Below are 24,000 nucleotides of genomic sequence, written 5' to 3'. Positions count from 1 at the left end.
ATCACCTTTAAGTAGTAGGCTCGCCCGACAACACCAACAAAACGCACTAAAGATAAATTTTTCGTGCACCGACACGTTGAAGTTTACTTTCTTTTTTTCGGAGGATGATACACCAATGGAATTCGTACACTGAAATAGATGGTCAGACGGCAAGACAACATTATTGTAATACATCGCGGTCTCTTTTGTTGTGCATCGGTTACATTGTATATTGCCCGCCTTTGGACTTTGAGCCGGCAGTGTATAATAATAATAATAATAATAATAATAATAATAATAATAATAATAATAATAATAATAATAATAATACCCACCTATTGTATGTAACTTGGAGAGGATTCTAGATGAGGAGTGCGCACCAATAGGTGAATGCAAAAAAGAAAAAAAAATCTGGAGGGCGCTTAAGCTTCGCCTTTAAGAGTGGAACGCGATAGCAAAGATCCCTGACTGCTTCTCACGCTTCCAGGCAACTGCAGCTTATGAAACCGTAATGTTTACCTAGAAACGGTGGCGGCGAACGCTATGCACGAAGGCGAGCTTTCTGGAGGAAACGCGGCATCTAGCGTGGGCCGCGACGCGGCGGAGGCGAGCGCCATCTGTAGGTGTAGCAAGGAACCGGACATCACGCTTCGTGGCGTCCGAGATTTGCGCGCGCCGGCGCACGCAAATCTCGGACGCTACGTCTATGAATGCCAGAAACGCTGGAAAAGTTTTTTTTTTTAGTATCCGAGAACCAGAATTATGTTTTCACGTATGTTCAAATTACAATCCAATGCTACTATATATGTAGCTTAGGTGTAAGTCGTACTTTACGATTTTTCTGACGTATGTTAGTTTGAAATATTAAATTATTTCATTGACTTCTTTGCGCTACATGGAGGGTCTGCGTGGTTAGGTATCCGTGGTTGGATCTGCGTGGTCTGCCGAAACGATAGTCGACGCTGGACGCGGGACGCCAATACCGAATTTTTTTTTTTTTTTTTTGACATGGGGCCCTTAACGGTATGGCGCTAATATCTTAGAGGGTATGAGCAACAATAAAAAAATTATGGTCAAACTTCTTAAATTAAGCCTTCAAAACCCCAAATAAACGATTGAAGTATTCTGTGAGATCTCATTTGAATCGGCATTGGCATCGCTTTACCAGAAGGCTAACCTAATAATAATAAAATCCTTATGAAAACATGACAGAAGAAAGGGAGCACCAAGCGGTAGTCTCAGAAAAAAAAGAACAAATAATCAGTAGGGAAGAGAGAAGAAAAGGGAACAATGGGAGCCAAAAGGCAAGGCCATAACGGGTCTATTCTCTCCGTCACATCGGACGCATCTGTATGTTAACGAAGGACGTACATTCTGACATGGCAGGGTGTCTCATTAGAAGACTTCGATCTCAAGTTACATTATTAGTGTCGCATTTACATCACTTGATCAGAACCAGTAGAAGTACGGGAAACTTGGTGGATTCCTGCGGTCTCACAATTTACGAGCAAGAGCAGACTGTCGTGACATTTCTTAATGGAAGCAGCAACGAGGATGTTGCGTAAGCAATCCTTACAGTATCGTGTTACTTTGACGTTGACAGACTCGTGTCGCGCCTTATATTGAGACAACAGCCGATGAGGAGTTGACGATGTACATTTATAGATGTAGCACCTAGAGTAGCATTTTTTCACCTTAATTCGTTGAATGCTAATGACCTTATATACGATAGATCATATTATAAAGGTTTTCTACAGAGCAAGACTGAATAAATTGAGAGTGGGAAAGTATTCTTTTAAGATTACTTTCATTATTTTTGCGGAATACCCTTCCTCACTGGCCAGGAAAACAATTGCCAGCGCTACCGATCAAGAATTTGACGCCCAAACAATATCCCTCCCACATGAGTGTCACGTGGTGAATTTCAACATATTTTTGCGTGTTTGGGAGGTTCTGAGCTCAAAGAGCTTTCTGTGTTTGAGATTTTCAGTCATATCTATCTCGGCGAGCTACTGCTCTCTATAATATTGGTTTTTGCATACCCAAAATGTAATTCATCAATCGAATACAACTAATTCTTCATATTAAAATTTGTGTTTAAGCTATTTTCCTCACAACATACGCATGTAAAGGCACAGGCAACACGACATAGCGTTAAGTTCTCTGTAACCAATTGTCTTACAGTGTCGTTTTTAAGCCGCTATGAGGCCCGACACTGCGAATTGCCATTCACCGAATTCTAAATGTACGAAACGAGCTTTTATACGCCTTCAAGCGGGCATGAGTCGCTTGTCCAATCGGCCAATGCTTTTCCATATGCTACCTAACTAAGCGCACCGAATTGAATGGAATCGTTTATGCGTGCTGGGCCTAAAGTTGCGGCATAACTACAAGAAGACAACCAAAAATAATTTCTCGCCGTTGTTGCTGCAGAACGAAGTGTGTGCTTATAGCGCGGTACAGATCACTTGTCATTGTCCTTATCGTGCTGCACCTTGATTTCTCACACCGGAATCATTCTTGTTTTTTTTTTTTTTTTTTTACCGACAGAGCTGGCACGACCGGTGTTCCTCGTGGAGCCTCCAAACCGCGTGGTGTTCAGCAACGCCACCGGCGCCCACGTTCCTTGCTCAGTGTCCGGTTCGCCGCGACTCCAGGTCACGTGGCACACGCACCAAGGTCACGCTATTGACTCTCCGAGTGGTGCCGCGGTCGCGAAGGGCACCGCCGCCACCGCCTCGGGCACGGGCGGCCCGGAGGACGTCCTGGTCGCCTCGGCTACTCCGAACGGATTACGCCGCGTGCTGCAGGACGGCACACTCGTGTTCCGGGCGTTCGGAGAGCGCGAGTACGCGGCCGACGTGCACCATGCCACGTACCGTTGCTCGGCAACCAACGGGGTCGGCACCATCGTCAGCAGGGACGTCAAGGTCCGAGCAGGTGCGCCCCAATTTTTATCTGTCGTTTCCGAGTGGCGGAGCACGTGTGAACAGCATGATTTTGTTCACATGCTCACAGAATGTCGTTTGTTGTTGCTGTTTAGTAACTGCACGCAAATGGGAGGGTAGGCTACACTAAAACCGGCTGCCCGATTACACGGTCGAAAGGTATAACTAACACTGTATGTGTAATTATGCGCGCACGTACCCCAAACACACAAACATACTAAGTGTACAAAAAAAAATGTAAGCGCGAACATAACCAGAAAAAAAAAAAAACAGAAGCGACTTATGTGCACCCGTGTCAAGCGAAACAAAGTCACGTCTACTGTGCAACAAAAACACTATTATTTGCGTAACACAAGAATGTCGTTCTAGACGTAGCACTGACACCAAGCGCTCCACATGCATGTTCACTCTGTTTTCTACAAATATTACCTCTAGAGGGTACAGCCAGCATGGAAAAGCTTGGTGCACGGATTTACCGGATTTACTTAAACAATCTTGTGGCTTTGTGAATTTACCATTTTGAACACCAACCTTTTTTTTTTTGTTACGAACGACAATAATGCCCATTCATTGTGCACATGCACAGAGACGTATTACCGGGTTGAGTTTTAAAAAAGAAAGTGCGATTGCTAGGAAGTTTAGCGATATAAGGCGTAATATGTAACGCCGCAAGTTCGTCCTAAGTAACAAGCACGAAAGTTGTACAAATGAATGTGCCTCCCGCCATTCCCATGACAGCTCAACTACCACAGTGGCAGAGTTTCCTCTGGTAATTTTTGCATGAAACTGCACGCACATGCTAAACGATAACGTAACCACAGAATCATGCATGTGCAGAACGCGATCGCATCTAGAGGTAATAGGGGGATTCAATCGTTCCCTTCGCCGTCGAACTGCCATTCGAGGTGAGCGTCGCTACTGAACGCACTAGCGTAGCTACCGTTTCTGCGTGAAAATTTGCATCACGTGGCAACACTCGACCGTCACAGCGAGGTCAGCTGGCATTTATCGGTCATCTACTCGCCAATTGCATAACGAGCGCCGATTTGACAGCCTACCGCGTAGATGGCAGGCTGAAAAACTTATGCAGAAAAATAAAATCAACACTTGACAATGGCTTTGTCCAAATAGGAAAGAGAACCATCGCCAAATTTCTTTGCAACTGCTTCGCGCTGATGAGGTTGAGGCTTATCTACGAAGACAATTTCGGGGCCACGAGCTCCGCATATGCAAAGTACGTCTTCTTTTTATGTTATTAGAACTTGCATTTGTAACTGCTTGTGCTATGCAAGAGGGTTTTTAATTCGTGGCTGCCTTAGCGAGCCAGCTCGCGATGAGGTAACGCAGTCGTGAGAGGCAGTCGTGAAATGGGAAGCTTTCTGTTCTTTGCAAGCGCATTAAAAGACGTATTGATTGCTTTGTCATAATAAATTCCACAAGGAAGAGCACTCAACAGAAATAATTCTAAAGCACGATATCGCTCACATTCAGGACGACTAGCTGCACTGCGTATTAAAAAACAACATACATGTACACCGTAACCATATCATTGATACACCAAAACTACTTCTTTTTAATTCAGTTATACACTTCTTCATAATAAACTCGTACACTTTCGCAACTACAGATATATCATTTGGCCTCACTGTCCGTAATATGAGCAGTTGTAAGTCAGGTACTATAATTGAAAATAAAATGAAATGGCGTTTCTACTGCAATAACCTTTTGTTTCCCTTGCCACGCCATTTAACTCTTTCGTTACCGCAGGAAAACGGTCGTTTTTATTGGTCTCAGAGAAAACTCTTTGCCACTAGAAATAATATTCCGGCACACATTGCAGCACAGCAAATTGCACACTATGAAGTGCTCTTTACAAAAACATACGTTGCAAAGCAAAAATTATTTTGCAAGAATTCTAGAAAACTCAATTTTTATGGCCAGTTGATAAAAGCAAAAATATAAGAACATATCTACAAAAGTATAATTATGAAAGGAAATTCAGAATATATATTTCAAACATATATCACCCAGGAATAATGTCTGATAAAATAAATGCTCAGTACTGTGCCGTTCTTCAGATAAAAGAAAGAAATGAAGACTTTCTCCATTGCCTCTGCCATGCGGGGAAGCCGTTCCTGGTTTGTGAAGCGTAGATGCATTTCGCACTTTTCCATAATACGTTGTTGTGTTTTTTTTTTCAACTTGGCGATCCTCGTAAGACATTTTGCAGTCTTGCCTTTTCGGTTACTTCTGAGGATGGTCTGATGAGAAGTCCAATAAACCTCACCAGTGCTCCTGGAGTGGCCTTTTTCCAGGACCAATCTCTCACAGCGTTGCAGGGCAACCCCACCATATGCATCTAAGCATATGCGCTTGTATATGTACAGGTCGTTTTTATCATCTCGGAGGCGAAGAACAGCAGAAATCCCGCGCAGTTGTAAAATGTATTGCACTGCTCCGTAGTGCTAAGCCAAGTTGTGCTCCGGGCGGCCTCCTGGGCGAGAACTGATTTTTTTTTTTTTTTTTGCTGCCGCTGGCAGCACATCCTGACCAAGCAAAGCACGTACTATGCAGATAATCAGTATAGCACAAACGTCGGCAGATGAGCGCGCACTAGGAAGGAGACCGCTTAAGGTCGTAAACGAATCTCGCTGCTGAACAGGAAATCAATGCGTAGTTGACAGCACCACGTGTAATCCCAGCCGCGGCGATAAGCGCGCCGACACAGCACGGTGGTCACGGAGGTCGGTCCGTTCACCTTCTTGCGGACAGGAGCGGTGCGTGCTTGCGGGAGTGGTCAGAGCGTTATCGGCGAGCTTTCCCTCTAATCACCGCTTATATTCGGAGGGAGCTGCGATGCTTTCGTTCTCGCGAGTGGCCACCGTGTCCAGTGACCCAGTTCCGGCGCCGCCTCATGTGGGGGGGAACAGCTGCGGATGGTCCTCGGCTTACTTTAAACGTCGCCACAGTCAGAGCTTAAATCTGGTTTGCTGTCACCTCCGGACTCGTAGCTCGAGTCCTCATCACTAAGTTCCAATTCGGGTCTAGCACAGTTCTGAGCGGGACGCTTTTCTCGCGGTGCAATCGCACGGGGCGCCGCCACCATGTGAGCGACTGCGATAAATGCGTAGTAACAGTGGCAACGCCACTCGCCGGGATTTCGCATCAGAAACGAAAGCGAAACTCTTGTAAACTGTCTTAAAATGCCAGGTCGAGCTTTTGGACTGGCGGCGGAACTTCAGAAATGAGACTTCGTGGAATAACACTCCTTGGACTCCAAACCAAAGCTCACTGGTGAACAGATGGCGTCATTTTCGTGTATAATTATCGTCGCTCAGCACTGTCAGATGGCAAAGCCGACGATATGATATGATTCCTGTCTCACTGGGACTATTTTTCACAAAATCTTGATGTTATTGTGGCGTAATCACGAGCCGCGCGCTTTTTTTTTTTTCGAACCCGGCAAAGGATGACAGCCACGCCCGTTTTCGCTACAACACACGCACATTAGTTCTCAAGGAAGTGTGTCACAAATCACTACTTCGCCACAACGAGAAGATTTAAACTGGTTCTACAAGTGCAGTGCCTGTAATAATAACTGCGTGGCGCTAAGTACCTAAGAAATGACTCTAAGATGTCGAAATCGGCGATTTATAGCATCGATAAGCGATGATCGATATGAATAGGCGTGGTAACCAGAGTAGAACATCTGCAACGATAAATGCTTAACATAAGGGGAAATTAACGCTCATCTAAAGAAGACACGACTGGCAGCATGCATTCATAAAAACAAACATGTACACAGAACTGAAACGGTTCCTCTCAAGCGTATCTCTACGTTGGCTCTACAGTTCCTCTCAGGCACAAATAAATAGCCTATTGTGCGGAACTCACGGTGAGTCTACGGTCAAAATACCTTTAGTGAATGGTTAGCAGACATTTTAGAAACATATTTTTAATGTAAAATGAGGACACAGCAAGCAACATTTATCAGCGTCTAGACAATAAATCGAGGTGAGGTAGTCACGCACACCTGTAATGAATTTGTCGGAACATTATATATCTGCTTCCTCAGCTTGGAACAGTACTGACACAACGCACCAACTTCTGCCTAGCTGCTACACAAATTCGAGCTCTCGTTAGACTTGTAGCGATTGCAAGAACTACCCTGCTTACCTCACCTGTTGGAAAGCACAATGCGACGCGGCTGCTGTTGAGCGTGCTGGGAACCGCGAAACTTCTCTTGTAATGTCTTCGCACAATTTCTTTAGCTGCGGCCTCCCCTAGAAGCGACAACATTCTCGAAAACATTGCAAGTGATGCTGTTCAATGGACTAGTTGGCTGCTAGATTCTTGTCTCATATTACCAGCAGAATTGAATTGATACAGACAGAATTTTTAAGGCGCTTTCCGAATTACTGAAATGTATGCACCCGTCATTTTAAATCGCGTGAAGTGTTTGTAGCCGAGTCTGTAGAAACACCTGTAGAAGAAGACTTGTACTACAATTGAAAAGACTAAGCAATGTGGTAAACGTTGTTGAGACATATGCATTTTCGCCGCCAGAGTAAATGCTTTCTTCTATGACCTTCCTTTAAAAGAGTAAAAAGAGCGCGAATGACATGTAGCTATTCGCCTGGGCAAAGCCCGTAAGGTGAGACTAAACTCATCAGATCAAACTGTTTAAATATCCCGCTATTCCTGATGGCCGATTGTAGCGTGAGATGTAAACATGGTGTAGTTCTTATGATCTGAATCCTTGTTCATAGCTACTGAAGTCCTAATGCGGAAATGAGAAAGGGTTTGAACAATTAATTGCGTCCTTCCCATCGTCCCTTCTTTTCCTTGGAAACGCAAGGACGTTACACAACTTAAGCAACTCTGTTGAGATGCTGTGAGTTGCCCTCTGGACCTATAGTCCCCTATGGTGCGTCTTTTAAACCATAATCGCATGTAAGTGTGCAGGAATAGTACTCGCGACACAGACCGTGAGTCAGCAGTGTTATAAAGTTGTCGTTATTTGAAATCAGCATGCAGGTTTGGCTAGGTGCCAATGACACCTAACCCTGAAAAACGTGTACCCTTCTAGAAGAGTAGGGTCGCTATAACCTAAAGCTATTCCAAACTGTTTTTATTCCAATTCTACAGTCAGCCCTTCACAATTAGTCCAAGAATTTTTTTGCCCCCCCCCCCCACTTTGCCTGTCTGTCACATGACGACACGGGAACAGTGAACACTCCGTATGTGATATGACGTGTACACATTGATTATACATGATTAGACCGAACAAAATAAAAACACGTATTTCTGATTCAACGCCTTTTTCCCAATTAGCCGTCTGCTCTTGGTCAAAAGCTTCCCGCTGCGCGCATTCAGCCTATCTTGTCCCGCGACGGTACAAAACTGCAAGAACTCACCGCGTGAAAGTGACGTTTACGCGTTATAGATGCATTAATATGCCGGAGGAAACTGATTTTTTTTTCTGAATAGCAGCAGACTCCCCCGTTCTGAAAGGAATAGAAGATAGCTGGCACTGGCATCTCGGAACTGCTGGGGAGCATGGATTTATTTGCGTATAACAAAACGTTTTGCGCGGCAGTATAAGCTTGTCGAGCCCTATCGACACGTACACGACATCACTCTGCCAACTAGTCTTCGCTGAGGGTCCGTTTTAGTGGCATTTTTAACTTTCCATTGCACGCCGACGCGAGTTTGACCATCTACGGCGAGCTAACAGGAAGCGGACCAATTGCAAGCGCCGCCACCGCCCTCCTCATCCGGTTATCTATTTTCACTGCGCTGGCTAGGCCACAGTGAAGCTACACGTCAACGTGTTCCTCGCGTCTTCTCTTCCAATGGGATAAGAAAAATACTCAATATAGACAATTCTATTTGCGTTGAAAGGAAACAAGAGTGACCCCCTATAAAGAAGAAGAGCATTTTATTGGGGTACGCTAGCGGCTTACCACCCGACGCTTGCGTCGGTGGTTACGTCAATTTGACGTTCAGAGATAGGAATAAAATCAGATTGGTTTCTGGTATATGTTTTGTTTTTTTCTACAGTCTCTATGATCATCCGAATACAATACGTCAATAATTTATTAAGTTTGCAGTTGTTATCGAACCTTATGCTAAGCCTTTATGCTAAGTTCCTGTAATGAAAAATGCGTCAGGATCAGATGGAAGGCCGCGTCATCACCTTGTGTACGACACAATTTCGCACTACGACATTTAGGCAAGTGCAAGAAGCACAGATCAGTCGCTAAACAAAATTCGGCCGACGCATTTGATCATACGCATAAAACACGTCATTATATCAGTTGAGTGAACTTTCTTCCACGCCATCTACGCATCCTTGTCACAATCTACGACGCCATTAAGGCACCGTTGCATCAGTAACGGCCCTACTTATCCAGAGCACTGATGCTGCAAACGACTTGGTCGCATCGAAGCGACAATGTTGTAATCAACGCCAACGAGATGAGCGGTATCAGGGGGCGATATCCAAAGGTGAGGCCACGTGAGGAAATTCTTCTGCCGACAGAAATTATAACCAAAAATTTGAGAGTCGCGAACTGATCAACAAACTCGCTCACGCTACCGCTTAAGAAAGCTTGTTCCGCGGCAACGACCATTCCCCCCTCGAGCTTAGCGCGACACGCATTGGGTCCGCTATATTACAGGCGCAATGTTTAAGCACGGAGCAGCCTGCGAGCACGCTAGACGATTTCCTTCCTCCCGCCAGAGTAGAAAACCGACGAGATGAACAACGGTGGTGACAATGGAGAGGAGAGAGAGGTATCTGCATAACGACACCGGTCCCCCTAATCACCCAAGTTCAGGACTGCGCAGCTCGCCCGCTAGCTGCGCGCGCCTCGGGGAAAGAAATATTGGAGACCGGTTGGCTCTTGTCATTAAGAAAGCATTAAACAGCAGCCGGTCATTAGGAGCCGGTCGATTAAACTGGAACAACCGGGCGGGGATCTCTCTTGGCCGATTACTGGCACCGACGCGGTGTGATAGCAGTGCTGCGTGCGCGTTCGACTCGGCAGCAAAAAGGAAATATTTATGAAGTGAGCGCGGCGGGCCTGCCGTGTGCTTCATGAATGCCCACTCTCCTTTTTTTTTTTTTATCGAGAGTGCTTGAAGCGATAAGCGCGCTTCCTTGTTGAGCTACCGTCCGTGTTTATAATTAAAATGAACAGACAAATGGGAACACAGGTACTGTATTCAGCCTCCACTTCAGTCACCAATATAGCGCAGCTGGTTGTTCTCGTTTTAACTATACAGCGAGCGTGTTCCAGCCGTGTGCCGGCGCTTCAGTAACAACAGGGTGCCCGATGCTGCGCCAAGCGCGTGTTATGAATCGGTGCCGCCTTTATTTTGTACGGCTACGTCTGGTTGGGATTCCGGCCGTGTTTGTTTGGTCGCGTAAGGAAGGCCGCTGGGCCGAGCTCACTATTTGCGTATGAACGTTCACGGCATCGTTTGTTATGCGTAATGAGCCAACAAATGAAGATCAGGTACGGTAATGCGAGCTGACAACGGCACGCTGGACGCAAATGACATGGCTGTCCTTCTAAGGAAGTGCATTTGCTGGAAGGAGGCGTGGAGAAGCATTTATACGAGAGCTTCAACGTTTCAGATCTAAACAAATATTTCATTCCTATAGTGCAACGCCGCGGAGTTAACCAGTTTATTGTTGACTAATTTCAGTTAAAAGGCCTTATTTACGAGCTGAAGAAGAAGTGTGCTTTGAAACGCCCTTGTTATCGCGCGAGACAGAACTAACTTTGCAAACAATACGACTTACCGAAATTGCTTCGAAGACCGCGGAGAAAACGTTTGTACTTTTCGTTAGAAATATTTCTTCTGTATTTGAAACAGCTTTGTGCAGCAACGTGTAAAACTGTGACTCGAAAAAGTTCATACAGGATAGAAAGGACACAAGGACACACGATTTCAATCCAAGGTAAACAGGACGCGAACCCGTACAAAAGTAGGAACACAAGGAAAAAGGTGACCGAAAACAATCAGGTCCCTTTTGCTAGCACGCGAGTTGCCAAGCAAACAGACAAATACGAGAACCGCTGGACATGGCAAAATCTAATAAGCGCTTGGCAGCTGGTGATTACATGCTTTAGCTGTCGACTTTTCCTTACAAAGACTGTTACGCTGTGACAGCCGGGAGACATTCGTTGAGAAACGTGGCCAGCTACGGAGTTATCAGTGCAAAGCCAAAGAGCGTTCGCAGTGAGACCGGCAGCAAATGGAGGAAACAAGGCGGCAAGGAGGGCGGGTGGTGGGGGCAGTACAAAGGAAAGAAACAGGAAAATGTGGCAAGAGCTGTCAGGATTTAGTGTGCTTTAGACATGATTACGTCCCCGACGGCGGCGGACGGCGGACAGCGCAAACAGAGCGGCGACGACTGACCAACCGACCAGCCCACCGAGCGGCCGACGTAAACTGGCACCGCGTCCGACTCGTCGCGAAGCGAAGACCGCCAGAAGAGGTGGCTGGAAAAGGACGTACAGAAAACCGAATATAGAAAGCGAAGACAGACACGAAAGGAAAAGAGAAAGCTGAGCGGATGAAACGCGGACGCAGAGGGACAGCAACAGTCGCGAACAAAGCGTCGCGGATTACCGAACCCGCGCGCCCGTGGCGACACGCTGCACAAAGGCACTGCTGGTCGCCCTGACACTGCTTGTGCGCCGGCTGACCGGGGGCGTCGGATGAACGTGGCGAAATGCGGGCGTCGGATTTCTTTCTCCTCCTTCCCCTCCCGCCAGGCCCGAGTCGAGCGACGGCGCACTAACGCAAGCAGTAAGCTGGAGCATTCTAACATCGCCTGCCGCCTCCTCGCCTCCCTTTCTTCTTCGCAAGAGGGGATGCTAGATCGAGCGAAGCAGGCGGGAAAGTCAGCGCGGCATCAGCACAGCGGCAGCGGCGAAGCGCAGCCTCTTGCGCTGCCTCCGCCACTGCCAGGCAGCGGTCACTCATTCGGCAGAAAGACGGTAGTGGAGCCGGTGCTGAGGGATGGGGGAGGAAGGGTGCGGCTGCGAGGAGGAAGGCAAAGATGCTCTCTTCTTTTCTCCTGATGGATGCTGACAGCAGAGGTGCCGCCGCTGGCAACACCGTTAGTAAGAACCGGCGCGTGCGCGGACCACCTCGGGGGAATTGTGCAAGGCGCTACAGTTTGGAGAAAGAAGCGCGAGACGCAAGGCGCTGGCAAGAAAAAAAAAAAACGATGAGCCTGCTGGGAAGGGACAGTACGAGAGAGCGAAAAAAAGGAAAAAGAAAAACGAAATGATGGCAGACAAGGATAAAAAAAAAAGACAGCCTAAAAGAAACGCTCAGACATGTGTTTTGTTGCTTTCCGTACTTCTCCAGTCTCCTTTTTATTCATACTTTAATCTCTTTTTCCCCTCTGTATGTTCTAAGTTTACGTTTACTTAGAGGAAATGCCAAGGAAGCGAACTCTAATGAAACCTTCTTTGTTCTCGCGTACTCGCTACGCCGTTTTCTTCATAGCAGAAAAAGAAACGGTGATGAGATTCTCCTCTCCCTTTGCATTTATCGCTCACGCTCACTGTTTTGCCTTCTATTTTCGAGAAAGATTTTTTTATTAGTCTCTTCGCAGGGATTCTAGAACCATGAGAGCTGGGATAGTCCGCCCATACGCTCTGGAAATGTGTTTCATGCTTTTCAGGCGCTGAGATGAGTGGCTCGCCTCTAATTCACCGCGCTTTTATTTCTTTTTCTCTCTTTCTTTTTTCTTTCCTTTTTTGTGAAGGCTCTACGAAAGTTTCCTCCCTAACGTCGTGATGTAGAAGATGAGCCTAAAATTTAATAACCGCCTTATTCGCACTGCTGGATGCGAAGGGGAGACTCTCACCCAGCGGATAGAAGAAAATAAACGCGGATATCAAGAGTGGGCGTCCTTAAGGCCAGCCCTAACTAACACTGCTCAGCAACCGTGAACTCAAGCAGAATTCTGCCTACGGCATTCTTTTGCCGTTACGAAAGAACTAAAGGTAATGAACACCATATCCATAAGAGCCAGACCTTCACTGTGATGAGAAACTTCTTGAGCATCATTACGACAACGTGCACATGTTTACCAACATCTTCACGTGCAGGGCAATTTGTTTATTTTATCTTGTAACAGGTGCACTTGACGAAATGTTTGTAAGGGTCACGTTAAGACTCAACGAAAGGTCGGATCACATTCGCCGGCCTCTAGAGCTATAGATCAGCAAAATAAGGCACGGTATACTCGTGAAACTTGCATTATCCGTGTCTGGCGACGACTTGAGAACGCCACAATGAAACCCGCAGGAACCCGCAGTTCTTCGAAATCGAAAAGCTAAATCCCTTCTAACACGCATTCACCTTCGGTGAGTGTACTGAAAATCCTCAAGGGAGCACCGACGACAGACGAACCGGTCTGAAGAACTACCGCGAAAAAGGCAGAAACTTCGAGAAATAATAATAAACCGACCACGCCTTTCAGGTTGAAATTCCCTCGTGGGCTTCCTATGACTTGTCTCGGCTTTTTTTTTTTTTCTCACAAAATATTTCTTTAGTTTTTGCTCACCTAAGACACCCTTTGATGAAACAGATTCGTCTACAACGCCTCGAGACACACTGACGAAGTCACAAAAGGGGAGTGAGCGAGGATGAGTTGGAGGTGAAAAGGGGAGGAAACTAAATCGAAGACGAGGACCCCACATGCGCGAGCTGGAAAGGGGGCAGGGTGGTGGGAGAAAGAATCGTGGGGGAAGGGGGGACATTCCCACTTTTGAGTCGGACTTCTATTAGCGCGCCCAGGAAAGCGGAAAAGGGTGCCGCGGTGAGGACCGAGGAAGAAGCCGGAAAAACCGCCGCCGACGCCCGAAAGAAGTTACCCCGTTATAAATGGGCTGGATTTGATGAGGATTGAGAGCTGAGCCACGTGCGGGATAAAAGGCGCGCCGCGCACTTTATAGCCCGAAGGGGCGGTGAGTAGACGGCAGAGGGAGCAGCGCAACCGCGGCGCCATCTGCAGCGTGCCCTGGCTTCGCGTTCTTTTCGTCGCCGCCGCGTGCGCACGCAGTATTCATTACTTCCCTGATGAGGTGCCGGATGTTGTGCTGCCGCATTTCGTTTCATCCTGCTTGTTTTTTTTTCCTTGTTTATCTTTCTTTTTTCGCAGCCAGCGCTGTTACACCTTCCTGTGGCAGTATGTCGCATGCTGTCGCCGTAGCCGGGTGTCCTATAGTGGGCCTATTTGGTAAGAAGGATCGAATAAAGAGAAACTGCATCAGCCGATGTGAAACCTAAAATATTATAAGGATACTAAATTGGAGTAATACGCAAATCTTTTTTGCGCTTACGCAACTGTAGAATGGTGATTGTGACCGTGAAGAGAGACTTGGTTGGCAGAAACTGTAATAATGAAAGAGGGATTACTTCGAGCACGAACCACTTTAGTCGATTCGAAATTTCGTTTACAAATAAAAAAAGTAAAAAAATTGTGGACATTACTTTATCTCTGATTATACATAGGTTACCACAGAAGCTGCGGCCGCTGAATGCCTTATAGAAGCAGTGAACAAACACTACATGCCAGAAATAGGTTTACGAGTGTATTGCTTTGAAATGTGTATTAGCGCATGGCCACCGGTTTGCATAGTTTGAGTCACTAGCCCGTTCCCAGCGTTCCCTAGCCTGCTTGAAAGATCATACTGGATTGTCAGCCACGCACTTTCTCTGCCGTTGTAGTCTAGAGCGCTCCGTTGAATTCTTTGCAGGTGATGGAGCCAACGCTCCTGAAGGAGCTATGCAGGGCTGTAACACTCACACTGAAGCGCAAAGTTTAGCCACGAGAAGCTCACGCCTGTAGGATGCCCCAAAATTTCACGAAATATTTTACGTGTTCAAGCGTTTGTGCGCGACCGAGGGGAGCATATACTCTGGCGTGTGTTGCTTTAGGCATCGCAAGTTAATGACAAGTACGTGTCGACTCAACACATAGCAATTTATCACCAATGAAACAGTGGCGCCATCTGTCCCCGCGAAGCGCGTCCTACCATGTTCTTTAATGTGATTAGCGTTCTTTGTAAACTTGTCCCAGTTTGTGGTATGTATGTTCGTATCTAACGTCTTTCATGCCAATTTGGGTCGTTGGGTATGCGACATTGGGTACGCACCCCTTTTCAATGGCAAAAAGACTATTAAGAACATCTTCGCTGGGGAGCGAAATCGAACCTGTCTGATATAAAGGCTGTCCAAACGATCACGCACCGAGATTTTAAAAATATGCGAACCCCACGCACTTGAACGGAACCCAGGTAACGTTGTTTGCCATCACTTGAAGATACTCAGATTATTTTGTAGAATCCGCATAATTACATATTTACCCTTATTAATTAATCAACGTCTCAAATATTGTAATTAGATGAAAAATGACAATGAAAAATTGTAGAACAACATAAAATGCTCTCCCGATACAGCTTTCTGTTGCTCAATACATGCAACATAAAAGCGTTTTTCCGAGCGTGAAATAAGCCCGCGAATGCACGCAAAGTCCCTCGAGCGGCCAGTCGCACGGCAATTTTTTGTGTATTCGCAAAATGGCCCACCAACTTCTCCACCATACTAGGTGACCTTAGAATCCAAGACTGGTGATAATTACAGGCACAATGAAAGTACTCACAGGAGGTGTGGTTTTTAGATTATTTGTTTATTGATACAGCCTGCGTAACTAGCGCGCCTCCAGATAGCGCCCGTCTACGTAGGCAGTGCTCCTTTATGTCCTGTCCATTTGCGCTGAGCATACTCAGTCCGCTGCCTCTTTGCCCTTGATGCTGCGTTCTTTTTTACGGCGGATCCGCGGCAATTTGTAACGAAACACCGCTATACCTGGTGCCATCCTGCTGATTCGAAATCGGAATTCAAAACTGAAAAGGTGTGATTTAGCCCTTATTTTAGCTCCCCCCGCCCCCCCCCCTTTTCCCACAGTTGATAGATAACGAGAAAGACTTATAGAAGTGCACTGACACATTCGTGTCACAGACAGAATGTCCATGTCAGAATACTAATGAACATCTCAGCCACCGCGAGACGCGCTCCTACGCGCAAACAAACCTTGAAAGGGTTACGATTATGTGGTTGATGTCTGCTGCATTAGGCATTTTGAAACAGTACTGAGATCTCGGCATTACCTAGTAAATACCTACAACCCGTAAAATGACGCGAAGGACATAAAGACGCACAGAATGCATACACCACAAGTACCTTCAATGGTTGTTGTGCGCACGCGCTTTATTTTGAAGAAGGCGGGTTGAAGGAGGGCATGTGTCAACACGTGCTCATTTACTTCGCTACATTCATCGCGTTTATTAAAATGAGCGTTTTGACGGATTCGCACGTTCTGGTACGTCAATGAGCCTTTCTATACACTTCAATTATGAAGGTCTGGCAATCAAGAAGGCTAGCTGCTATTTGTGACCCCCCCCCCCCTCCAATTTCAAAGGGGATGCGATTGAATAACCGTCATCATAATCATCATATCCTATCATCAGGGGCTACCACGAACGAAGATGTGTGCCCGCTGCCTCAAGTCACGCTAATAAAAGTGAGTGGCAAAGCGAGCCACATGTCCGTTACCAGAGCTAAGCTTTCATGCCCAGATATCGAGAACTAATCTCAACAAGACTGGTGAGATAACGATGAAACTTTACTGCCGAGTTGTAGTACAGAGTAGCAAAAGTCAACGACATTCATTTCCCGCGAAGACAGAAAATAAGTGAGAACTAGCTACCCTTTTGGCTCGAAGTGGGAAGGTTTTGCTGTCTCATGAAAAACCATGACGTCGCTTTCATTCCATTCATTTGGCAGAACATTGCCGGAAGCCTCGCCATAAATTGTTTTTGCGGTGAAATACCGAACCGAGAAGCTCGGAGAAAACCTGCGCAGTGTAAGCATAGAAACTGTCGAAACTGTCGGCAACTTAAAGAACATGACGGTCAAGCATTCTACTAATCTACTTCAGCAGATTAGATGTCATAGTGCCCATGGTTCATAACATCCGCAATGCCTTGCTGTAGAAGCATCATAAATTTTGCCTTCCATCTATGTCAACACGGCTAAAGATTCCAAAACCTCCGGTATTTGTTTACTCGTATGCAACAATATAAGCCGTGAGATTGCACGCCTACATGGCGGGAGATGATGTTTTACAACGACAACAAAACACTGGCCTTTAAGAAGCTACTACTTTTACTGTGATTATGATAAAGCTACGTAATATGCTACTACGGCACGGAACAAAGCGAAATAATTCAGGCATCTTCAGGTCATCCTACAAACTTTGCTCTCTCATGATGAGATCTGCACGCATCGTCACCATACACACAACCCGAATGTAATTCTACTTCTGCAGAGTACGAGCTGCAAGCACACTGACGTCAAACGCAACGCGGAAGCATCCAGTGTTCTCCTGTTGTCTCCTTGGCAGCGGAGCGAGGCAAAACAAAACGCGAGCCTCTTGCTTCTATCGCATCCGTTTACTGAAACGCCTTCATGGCTTACGTAAGACCGACTTGTTCCATTGTTGAAAAACACTTCTGTAACTCACTGCTCAGTGTGCAAGAGCAAATATTACTGTTTATCCTGTAACCTGTCGCATTCGGGCTCAACAGGCAGCAGTAAGCTGCCTCTCACAGAATCTGTTACGGTGACTTCTCTGTAAGCAGCTTGTGCTTCAATGGCAAATATGAGGCTTTAAAAAAATCGCAGCCACCCACTTTGTAAATGTGGGCTTCCAATGGAGCGGTAAAAAAGAAATAGCACACCACTGAGTGTAAACATTTCCTTATTTTGGGGCTTTTCCCTTTCGCGTCTGCATAAACTTCACCTTTAAGACCATTACGACAAGTCCATTACTCTGAGGATAGCGAGGGCTAGACGTAATGTGCTTGGAGCCGTAGTCTTGAGCGAGAAGTGATAACTCAGTCAACGGAAACTGCTGACCATTGTCGTAAACCCCTTCCTCACGAATTTCGTGACGTGAAAAAATGACTTGCAGTTAGTGACTACAGCTGCGGACGTGAGCTTCTGCAGCCGACCCAGCTCAGGGTGTCCTTAGTAAAAATCTGTAGCTATTAACCCCCGCTAGCTCCTAAAGTAAGACAAGTCTATTTCAATGCGTTGCCATGGGTTTTCTAGAAATTCGGAGCTCAGTTGTGGCATTTTCATGTTAACTCTTGTTTCGACGCACTGCTGACATTGTTTCACCAGATTCGTGACGTCAGCTTCTATAGTGGGCCCCTAGAAACAACATCTGGCTCGAGCAAGCATCTGTGTTATGTCGAAGTGTGCTTCATGTGAGAGTCGTAGGACTTGCTTTTTAGTTAAAGAGAAGGAAAACTCCAATCAAAATATATTTTAGAACTCGATATTTAAGAGCCCGACCGGCTCCTTCTGCAGGGGGCGAGATGTCGTGAGGCGTAGCAGAGCTTATATTCGTTTTTGGCGCTTCGACAAGTGCTTTGACAGGCAAGCAGACACATTTCCTAGACCTTGAGAGTGCACGACGGGAAGTGTTGCTGACGAACGATTTATGTTACCAGGCGTCTTCTGGATGTGCCAGGATTCCAAAAGGAACCATGGCCGGTGGTTGTTTTCTCTCTCCAAGACGACAGCACCGTCAGGGATAATATTGTGATAAAAAAAAAAACTCGCAGTGTTTTGCCACAGCACAACGTTCTCTATTTAGGTGGCAATGGTCATTGTTGTGTTGAATTCTTTGCGGGAGGTACGTACTCTTGCCAACATACGACGCGGGGCATTCGGTGCAGGTAATCTTGTACACAGAATTTTACGGAATTTAAGTCATCTATCTTCGACGAAAGCCTAGGTCAGGATAATAGTTTCTGTCTATTTGGGAAGCAGATAAATAAGGTGGCTTCATTGTTATGCCGCAAGGCATGTTTGAAGATGAAGCCCGACCAGCTATTCTAAAGCACTTCAAACCTCTGAATTTTCGTGCCAAGTTTCAAAAAAAAAAAAAAAAAGAACAAGCCATCAAGACGCTGAGGAAAAGGAATCTTGACGCCGTCGCAACTTCTGTCTCTAAAGCAAACAGAGACTCTTTACAAATCTTCTTTACTGGCAAAACACAAAAGGTTGATTGTCCGCTCCTCGCGATTGTTTTAGAGAGGGACAGCTGGCAGCATGCTGTGGGTTCGTTTCTGAAGCAACACCTCGACCAGATTAAGACTCATGATCCGTATCTCATTCGCAGTTCTAAGGACCTTGTGCAAGCCCTAGAAAAAGGAATGCCCCTCGCTACTACGGCCCTATCTGTTGATGTAGAAAACCTTTTCTATTCTATTCCCCACGAGGGATTGTATAAGGCTATCAGGGAAAGTTTTGAAGAGCATGGCGAGGTAGCTTTTCAGCACGCAGCCGGCGTTAGTACACCGTATTTTATAAAGCTGCTAGTTTTATCTAAGCACCATAGCCACCTTTCATGACGGTCGCTTTTATGTACAAAAATCTGGTATATGTATTGGTTTCTCGGTTGCGCCTGTGCTGTGTGATACTTCTATGACCTTTTTTGATAGACGCCTGGAGAAAGAACTTTGTAATATTCCAGTGTTACATGTGTTTCGCTATGTCGACGACTTTTTAGTGATTGTAGATCCTTCTTACAATTAAGACCGGAGCAGTGTTGTCACTAATATTCTTAACTCCTTCTCCTCTGTGGCGCAAGGTTTAAATTACAGCCGTGAATTGACTAAGGACAAGCACATCCAGTTTCTTCACCTTAAATTGCAGTTCACTGGTGCCTATGTTCTTGGTCGTATAATCCAAAGTCTAACAAAAGTCTTTTTACCATACAAGAGCGCACATTCGAAACTTGTGAAACGGGGCATCATCATGTCTAGTTGCATCTCTGCCCTACAGAAATCTTGTGCACACGCGGTATCATCCAGTTTCAAATGTCAAGTTGAGTGTCTGCTGTCCGCTGCCTACACTCATCACTTAATTTGCAGCACATCCGAGAGCCTACTTCAAAAATGAAAATCTCCAGGAAGGAAAGAGCAACTCTTCAACCAAAAACCACCTTTTGTCATACCATCTTTGAATTGTCTATCACTTATCATTAAGAAGGTTGCATAAAGACATGGGATTTGCATAGTTTTTTCAGTGCCTTGCAAACTGCGCACTAATGAACAATGCAAAAAAGTAGTATAGCTCATGCAAGAAGAATCATCTGAACAAGTTCACTAAATACATCTCGAATGTTACCTGCGAGATACCTCTATCGTGCGGCCGATCCTATGTAGGTCAAACTGGCCTCTGTTTCAATGAGCGTGCACAGGAACACGAGTGATTCATGCGAACCGGCATGAGCAGTAATATTCCCTTGCAGTGCAAGAGATGCGACAGCAAAAGCTGTTTGCCGTATCTGGAACACACTGAATTCCTTTCAAAGGCAAAATCAAGAACAGAAAGAGACGTTATCGAGGCATTCCATATCGCTAAAAGGGGTGACAACTCCATTAGCTCAGCTTCTATATCACTATCAACGAAGGAAATTGAATTCTCAGATGGGCATATTAAGACTCTCCCATGCGCTTAGAGCACACGTGGCAGTGCTATTTCTCATCACTGCCTCGTGCATAATTTCATCACGATTGTTTGTACCTTGTTTATCTATTTTGTAGCACCTTATAAATTTTCTGCCTTCACGAAATAAAGTCAGTGCTGCGTTTTGTGCGTGCCTCTATGTTTCTGTTCATGTCCCGTTTTCTTCGCGCAGTTTAAAATTTTGCTATATTCAATAACCAGTTGGCTTTCATCGCAGCCACAAAGTACAAAAACTGAGCCGCCCTCATAAAGGTTTCAAATCAGCCTGATGCAGGCAAGCGCTGGCGTACAGACACTATGAAACACACACACACTCACACGCACGTGCACATACTTACGCACATACCCGCACAGACACGCACGCACACGCACACACGTACACACGTACACACGGATACGCACATACACGCACGCAAGCATGCACACGTACACAGACATGCGCTATACGAGCGCGAGCGCGCACACACACACACGCACATGGAACTTTCGGAGCGAACAGTATAAGCCATAGATCTCGAAATCAGGGCACGAGACCAGTGATTATTCTGGCTCATGGCGATACCAAGCTTATGCAGAACATTAAACAAGGAACTCTCCTTAAGGTTACTGTTTCGTGGCAGCTCTTGATACAGTACAAAACAATCAGGATTCTTGCTTGTTTTAGAGAACTGAAGGGCACTGCTTCGAGTAACGTCCTTGGGGCCAACAAGAACTTTAAAAACAACTTCATGACAAGGAAAAGCACTGTAGGCTATAAGCCGAGGATCCTCAGCTGACGCATGTTGCACTCAGCTGTTTGAGGATGGCAGTTTTTAATGAAATGATAAATATAAATGCCACAAAATAAGTTATTGTTTATATTATAATGCCATGTTGCATTTAATGTTGATGAGAATGTTTATCTTAGAACATACAAACCAAGGTAGGACATCAGACCGTGTTCATATAATGCTGAGCTTTTCTTGAGGTATCCATGGCGTTTTCTTCGTGAATGTTACTTTTTAAGTGATAGTATAAACGTAGTTATAAATGTAGCTAAAGTGCCATTCGCAACATACTACGCAGATATCTTGCTTAAAAGCAATAATTTTTATGCAGAACTACAGCGGCATCTTGTAGCAGAACTTATAGATTAATATTCTCAAAGTGTTGGCACGATTATCCGGTTACTATTAGAACAGAATAGAATTTATTGATAGGAAAGATAGAGAGGTCGACCTGAGCTAGTGCGCTCTAGTCTGCTACTCTACACTGGGGAAGAGGGAAGGGGAGTGAAAGTACTAGGATGGATGATGATGATAAGAGAAGTGGTGAGTGCTTATGTACATGAGACAGTTGTCTTGCTAGAGCCGCTCGTCGAGCTTGGTGTCCTGCAGAAACTTCAGCAATACTTTTGTTGCCCGCATTGAAATTGCAGTGTCAGGCCATGGGCCGAGGATAGCTTCCTCCGACATTGGTTGCCTGCCAACGCTGGCTAGGAAACTTTCTAACGTCCTTCGCTCCAGCATGTATGTTGGGCAGTCGCACAGTACGTGTTGCAGTGTTTCAGGCATCTGGCAATGTTCACAATCAGGGCTGTTCGATTGGCCGATGAGGTGTGCGTAGCGACGGGTGAAAGCGACGCCAAGCCGAATCCTGTGTAGCAATGACGTTTTGCTTCGTGTAAGCTTCGGGGGCAAGCAGAATTTACCGACTGCGTCGATCATATGTAGACGTCTGTGAATATTGTCATAGTGGGCTCTGTAAGCCTTTGTAAAGTCCTGCATGAGTGCTTTGATCATGGAGTTGGTGTCAGGTTGCGAGTAGGCAATCCGTATTTCATCAGAGGAAGGGGAGGCCGATCTTGCCTCACTGTCAGCGAGTTCATTGCCAAACACACCGCAGTGACTAGGCACCCATTGAAAGGTGATCACGTGGCCACTTAACTCAGCACTGTGATGAAGTTCGACAATTTCCAGCACGAGAAGGTAGTATGGTCCTTTCTTTAAAAAGAATTTTAGCGCATGTAGCGCTGATTTGGCATCGCATAATATCGTCCACTTATGAGGTGTCTGCGTTTTCATAAAACGGACAGCCTCCCGTATTCCCGCAAGTTCTGCAGCCGTAGATGTCGATTTGTGATCTAATCGAAATCGTCGAGTAATTCCAAGTTGTGGGATGACAAATGCGGCCGTTGTGGCAGATGGCGTGACCGAACCATCGGTGTTTACTTGTACAGTCCCACAGTATAATGTAAATATATGGGACAGGGTAAGCTGTTTCAAGCCAATGGAGGAAACGTGAGATTTCTTCATAATTCCGGGTATCTGAAGCCTCACTAGTGGTCTTGGCAATGTCCATGGAGGTGTCGTGGGGTTGTCGGTGGCCTGTTACTAAATTTATATATGAAGTTATAGCATTGGACTACAGTTAATATAATTAAAACGTTTATTTTGGTGCTCTGCATTGAAAGGCATTATCGGCGATGTTCGCGCGAATTTCTATGCATACTAGCGTTAATATCGTGCTCATGAAAATGATATCTTGATGTTTATTACACTCGTTTTAGGAATAAATCTACGTTTTTGTTGATACATCTGGTACATCCGCGCGCACAGCGATCTTGTTATTCTATCGTGTAAGAACTACGCCCCAAACCTCGAGTGCTTACCTATCTCACAACGAGTACACTCAAAGCAAGTGTTTGTTTAAAACTGGGGTCTCTGCAACGTTAGTGAGATCGGTGGGTATTGGTTCGATGGAATTTACAAAAAAGAGAAAGAAACGTTGTTGGCGACCCGCACTATAAGTGAAAACGTAAATGTCGAGATGCGGATATATGGGGATACGCATAAAATATTAGAAAGGAAAAAAAGAGCCATGCAACTCGTAACGTTTCTTTCCCTTTTTCTTTTTGCACTGGCAATTTCGTCGGTAAAAGAAAGTTGCGAACTGAAAGCCAAGCAGCTCGTTTGTTAAAGGGGGCGCGCTCTCCTCCAAGTGGGCCGAGCATAATCGAACTCCATCGTTTACAACGGCGACGACTTTCGCAAACGCTCCCGCTACGTGACTCTTTTCCCAATTACGGGAGAAACGGCAGCGGCAGGAATTGTCACGCCATCTGAATAACGGCTCCGCGTTTTCCCTTCCGCCCTCTCTCCACCTTTAAACGCCTCGCCCCTTCACTCCGCTTTCGATTCCCGTTCCGCGAGCTTGGCTCGTTCCCAAAGTCCTCTCCTTTTCCTCTCACTTCCAAATAAGTTCATTCATTAGCGCCGCTTCCAGTCGTACCACACTGACGACGACAGAGAACATGTTCCAACGAACGAACGAGCGAACACACACACACCGAGCAAATGTCGTCGTCTTCTCCGATTGGTTACACCGCCCTCCTCTCCTGCTTTCCCGCGCGCCGCAGAGGTGCCGGGTGACATGCGCGCGACCAGACTCG

General features: G+C 45.9%; 1 protein-coding gene across 1 annotated transcript in view; it reads left to right on the top strand.

Moving 5' to 3' along the window:
• The window catches only part of LOC142578273 (cell adhesion molecule Dscam1-like), a 525,316-nt gene that overhangs the window by 186,740 nt on the left and 314,576 nt on the right, over positions 1–24,000 (top strand). Inside the window, exon 2 of the mRNA XM_075687674.1 lies at positions 2,530–2,919. Coding sequence (XP_075543789.1) covers positions 2,530–2,919 — 390 coding nt within the window. The remainder of the gene's footprint in view (positions 1–2,529; positions 2,920–24,000) is intronic.

This window comes from Dermacentor variabilis, chromosome 4 (genome assembly GCF_050947875.1).
Source record: "Dermacentor variabilis isolate Ectoservices chromosome 4, ASM5094787v1, whole genome shotgun sequence".
Lineage (NCBI taxonomy): Eukaryota > Metazoa > Arthropoda > Arachnida > Ixodida > Ixodidae > Dermacentor > Dermacentor variabilis.
Note: the sequence above shows the minus strand (reverse complement) of the source record. Positions and strands in the feature narration are given on the sequence as shown.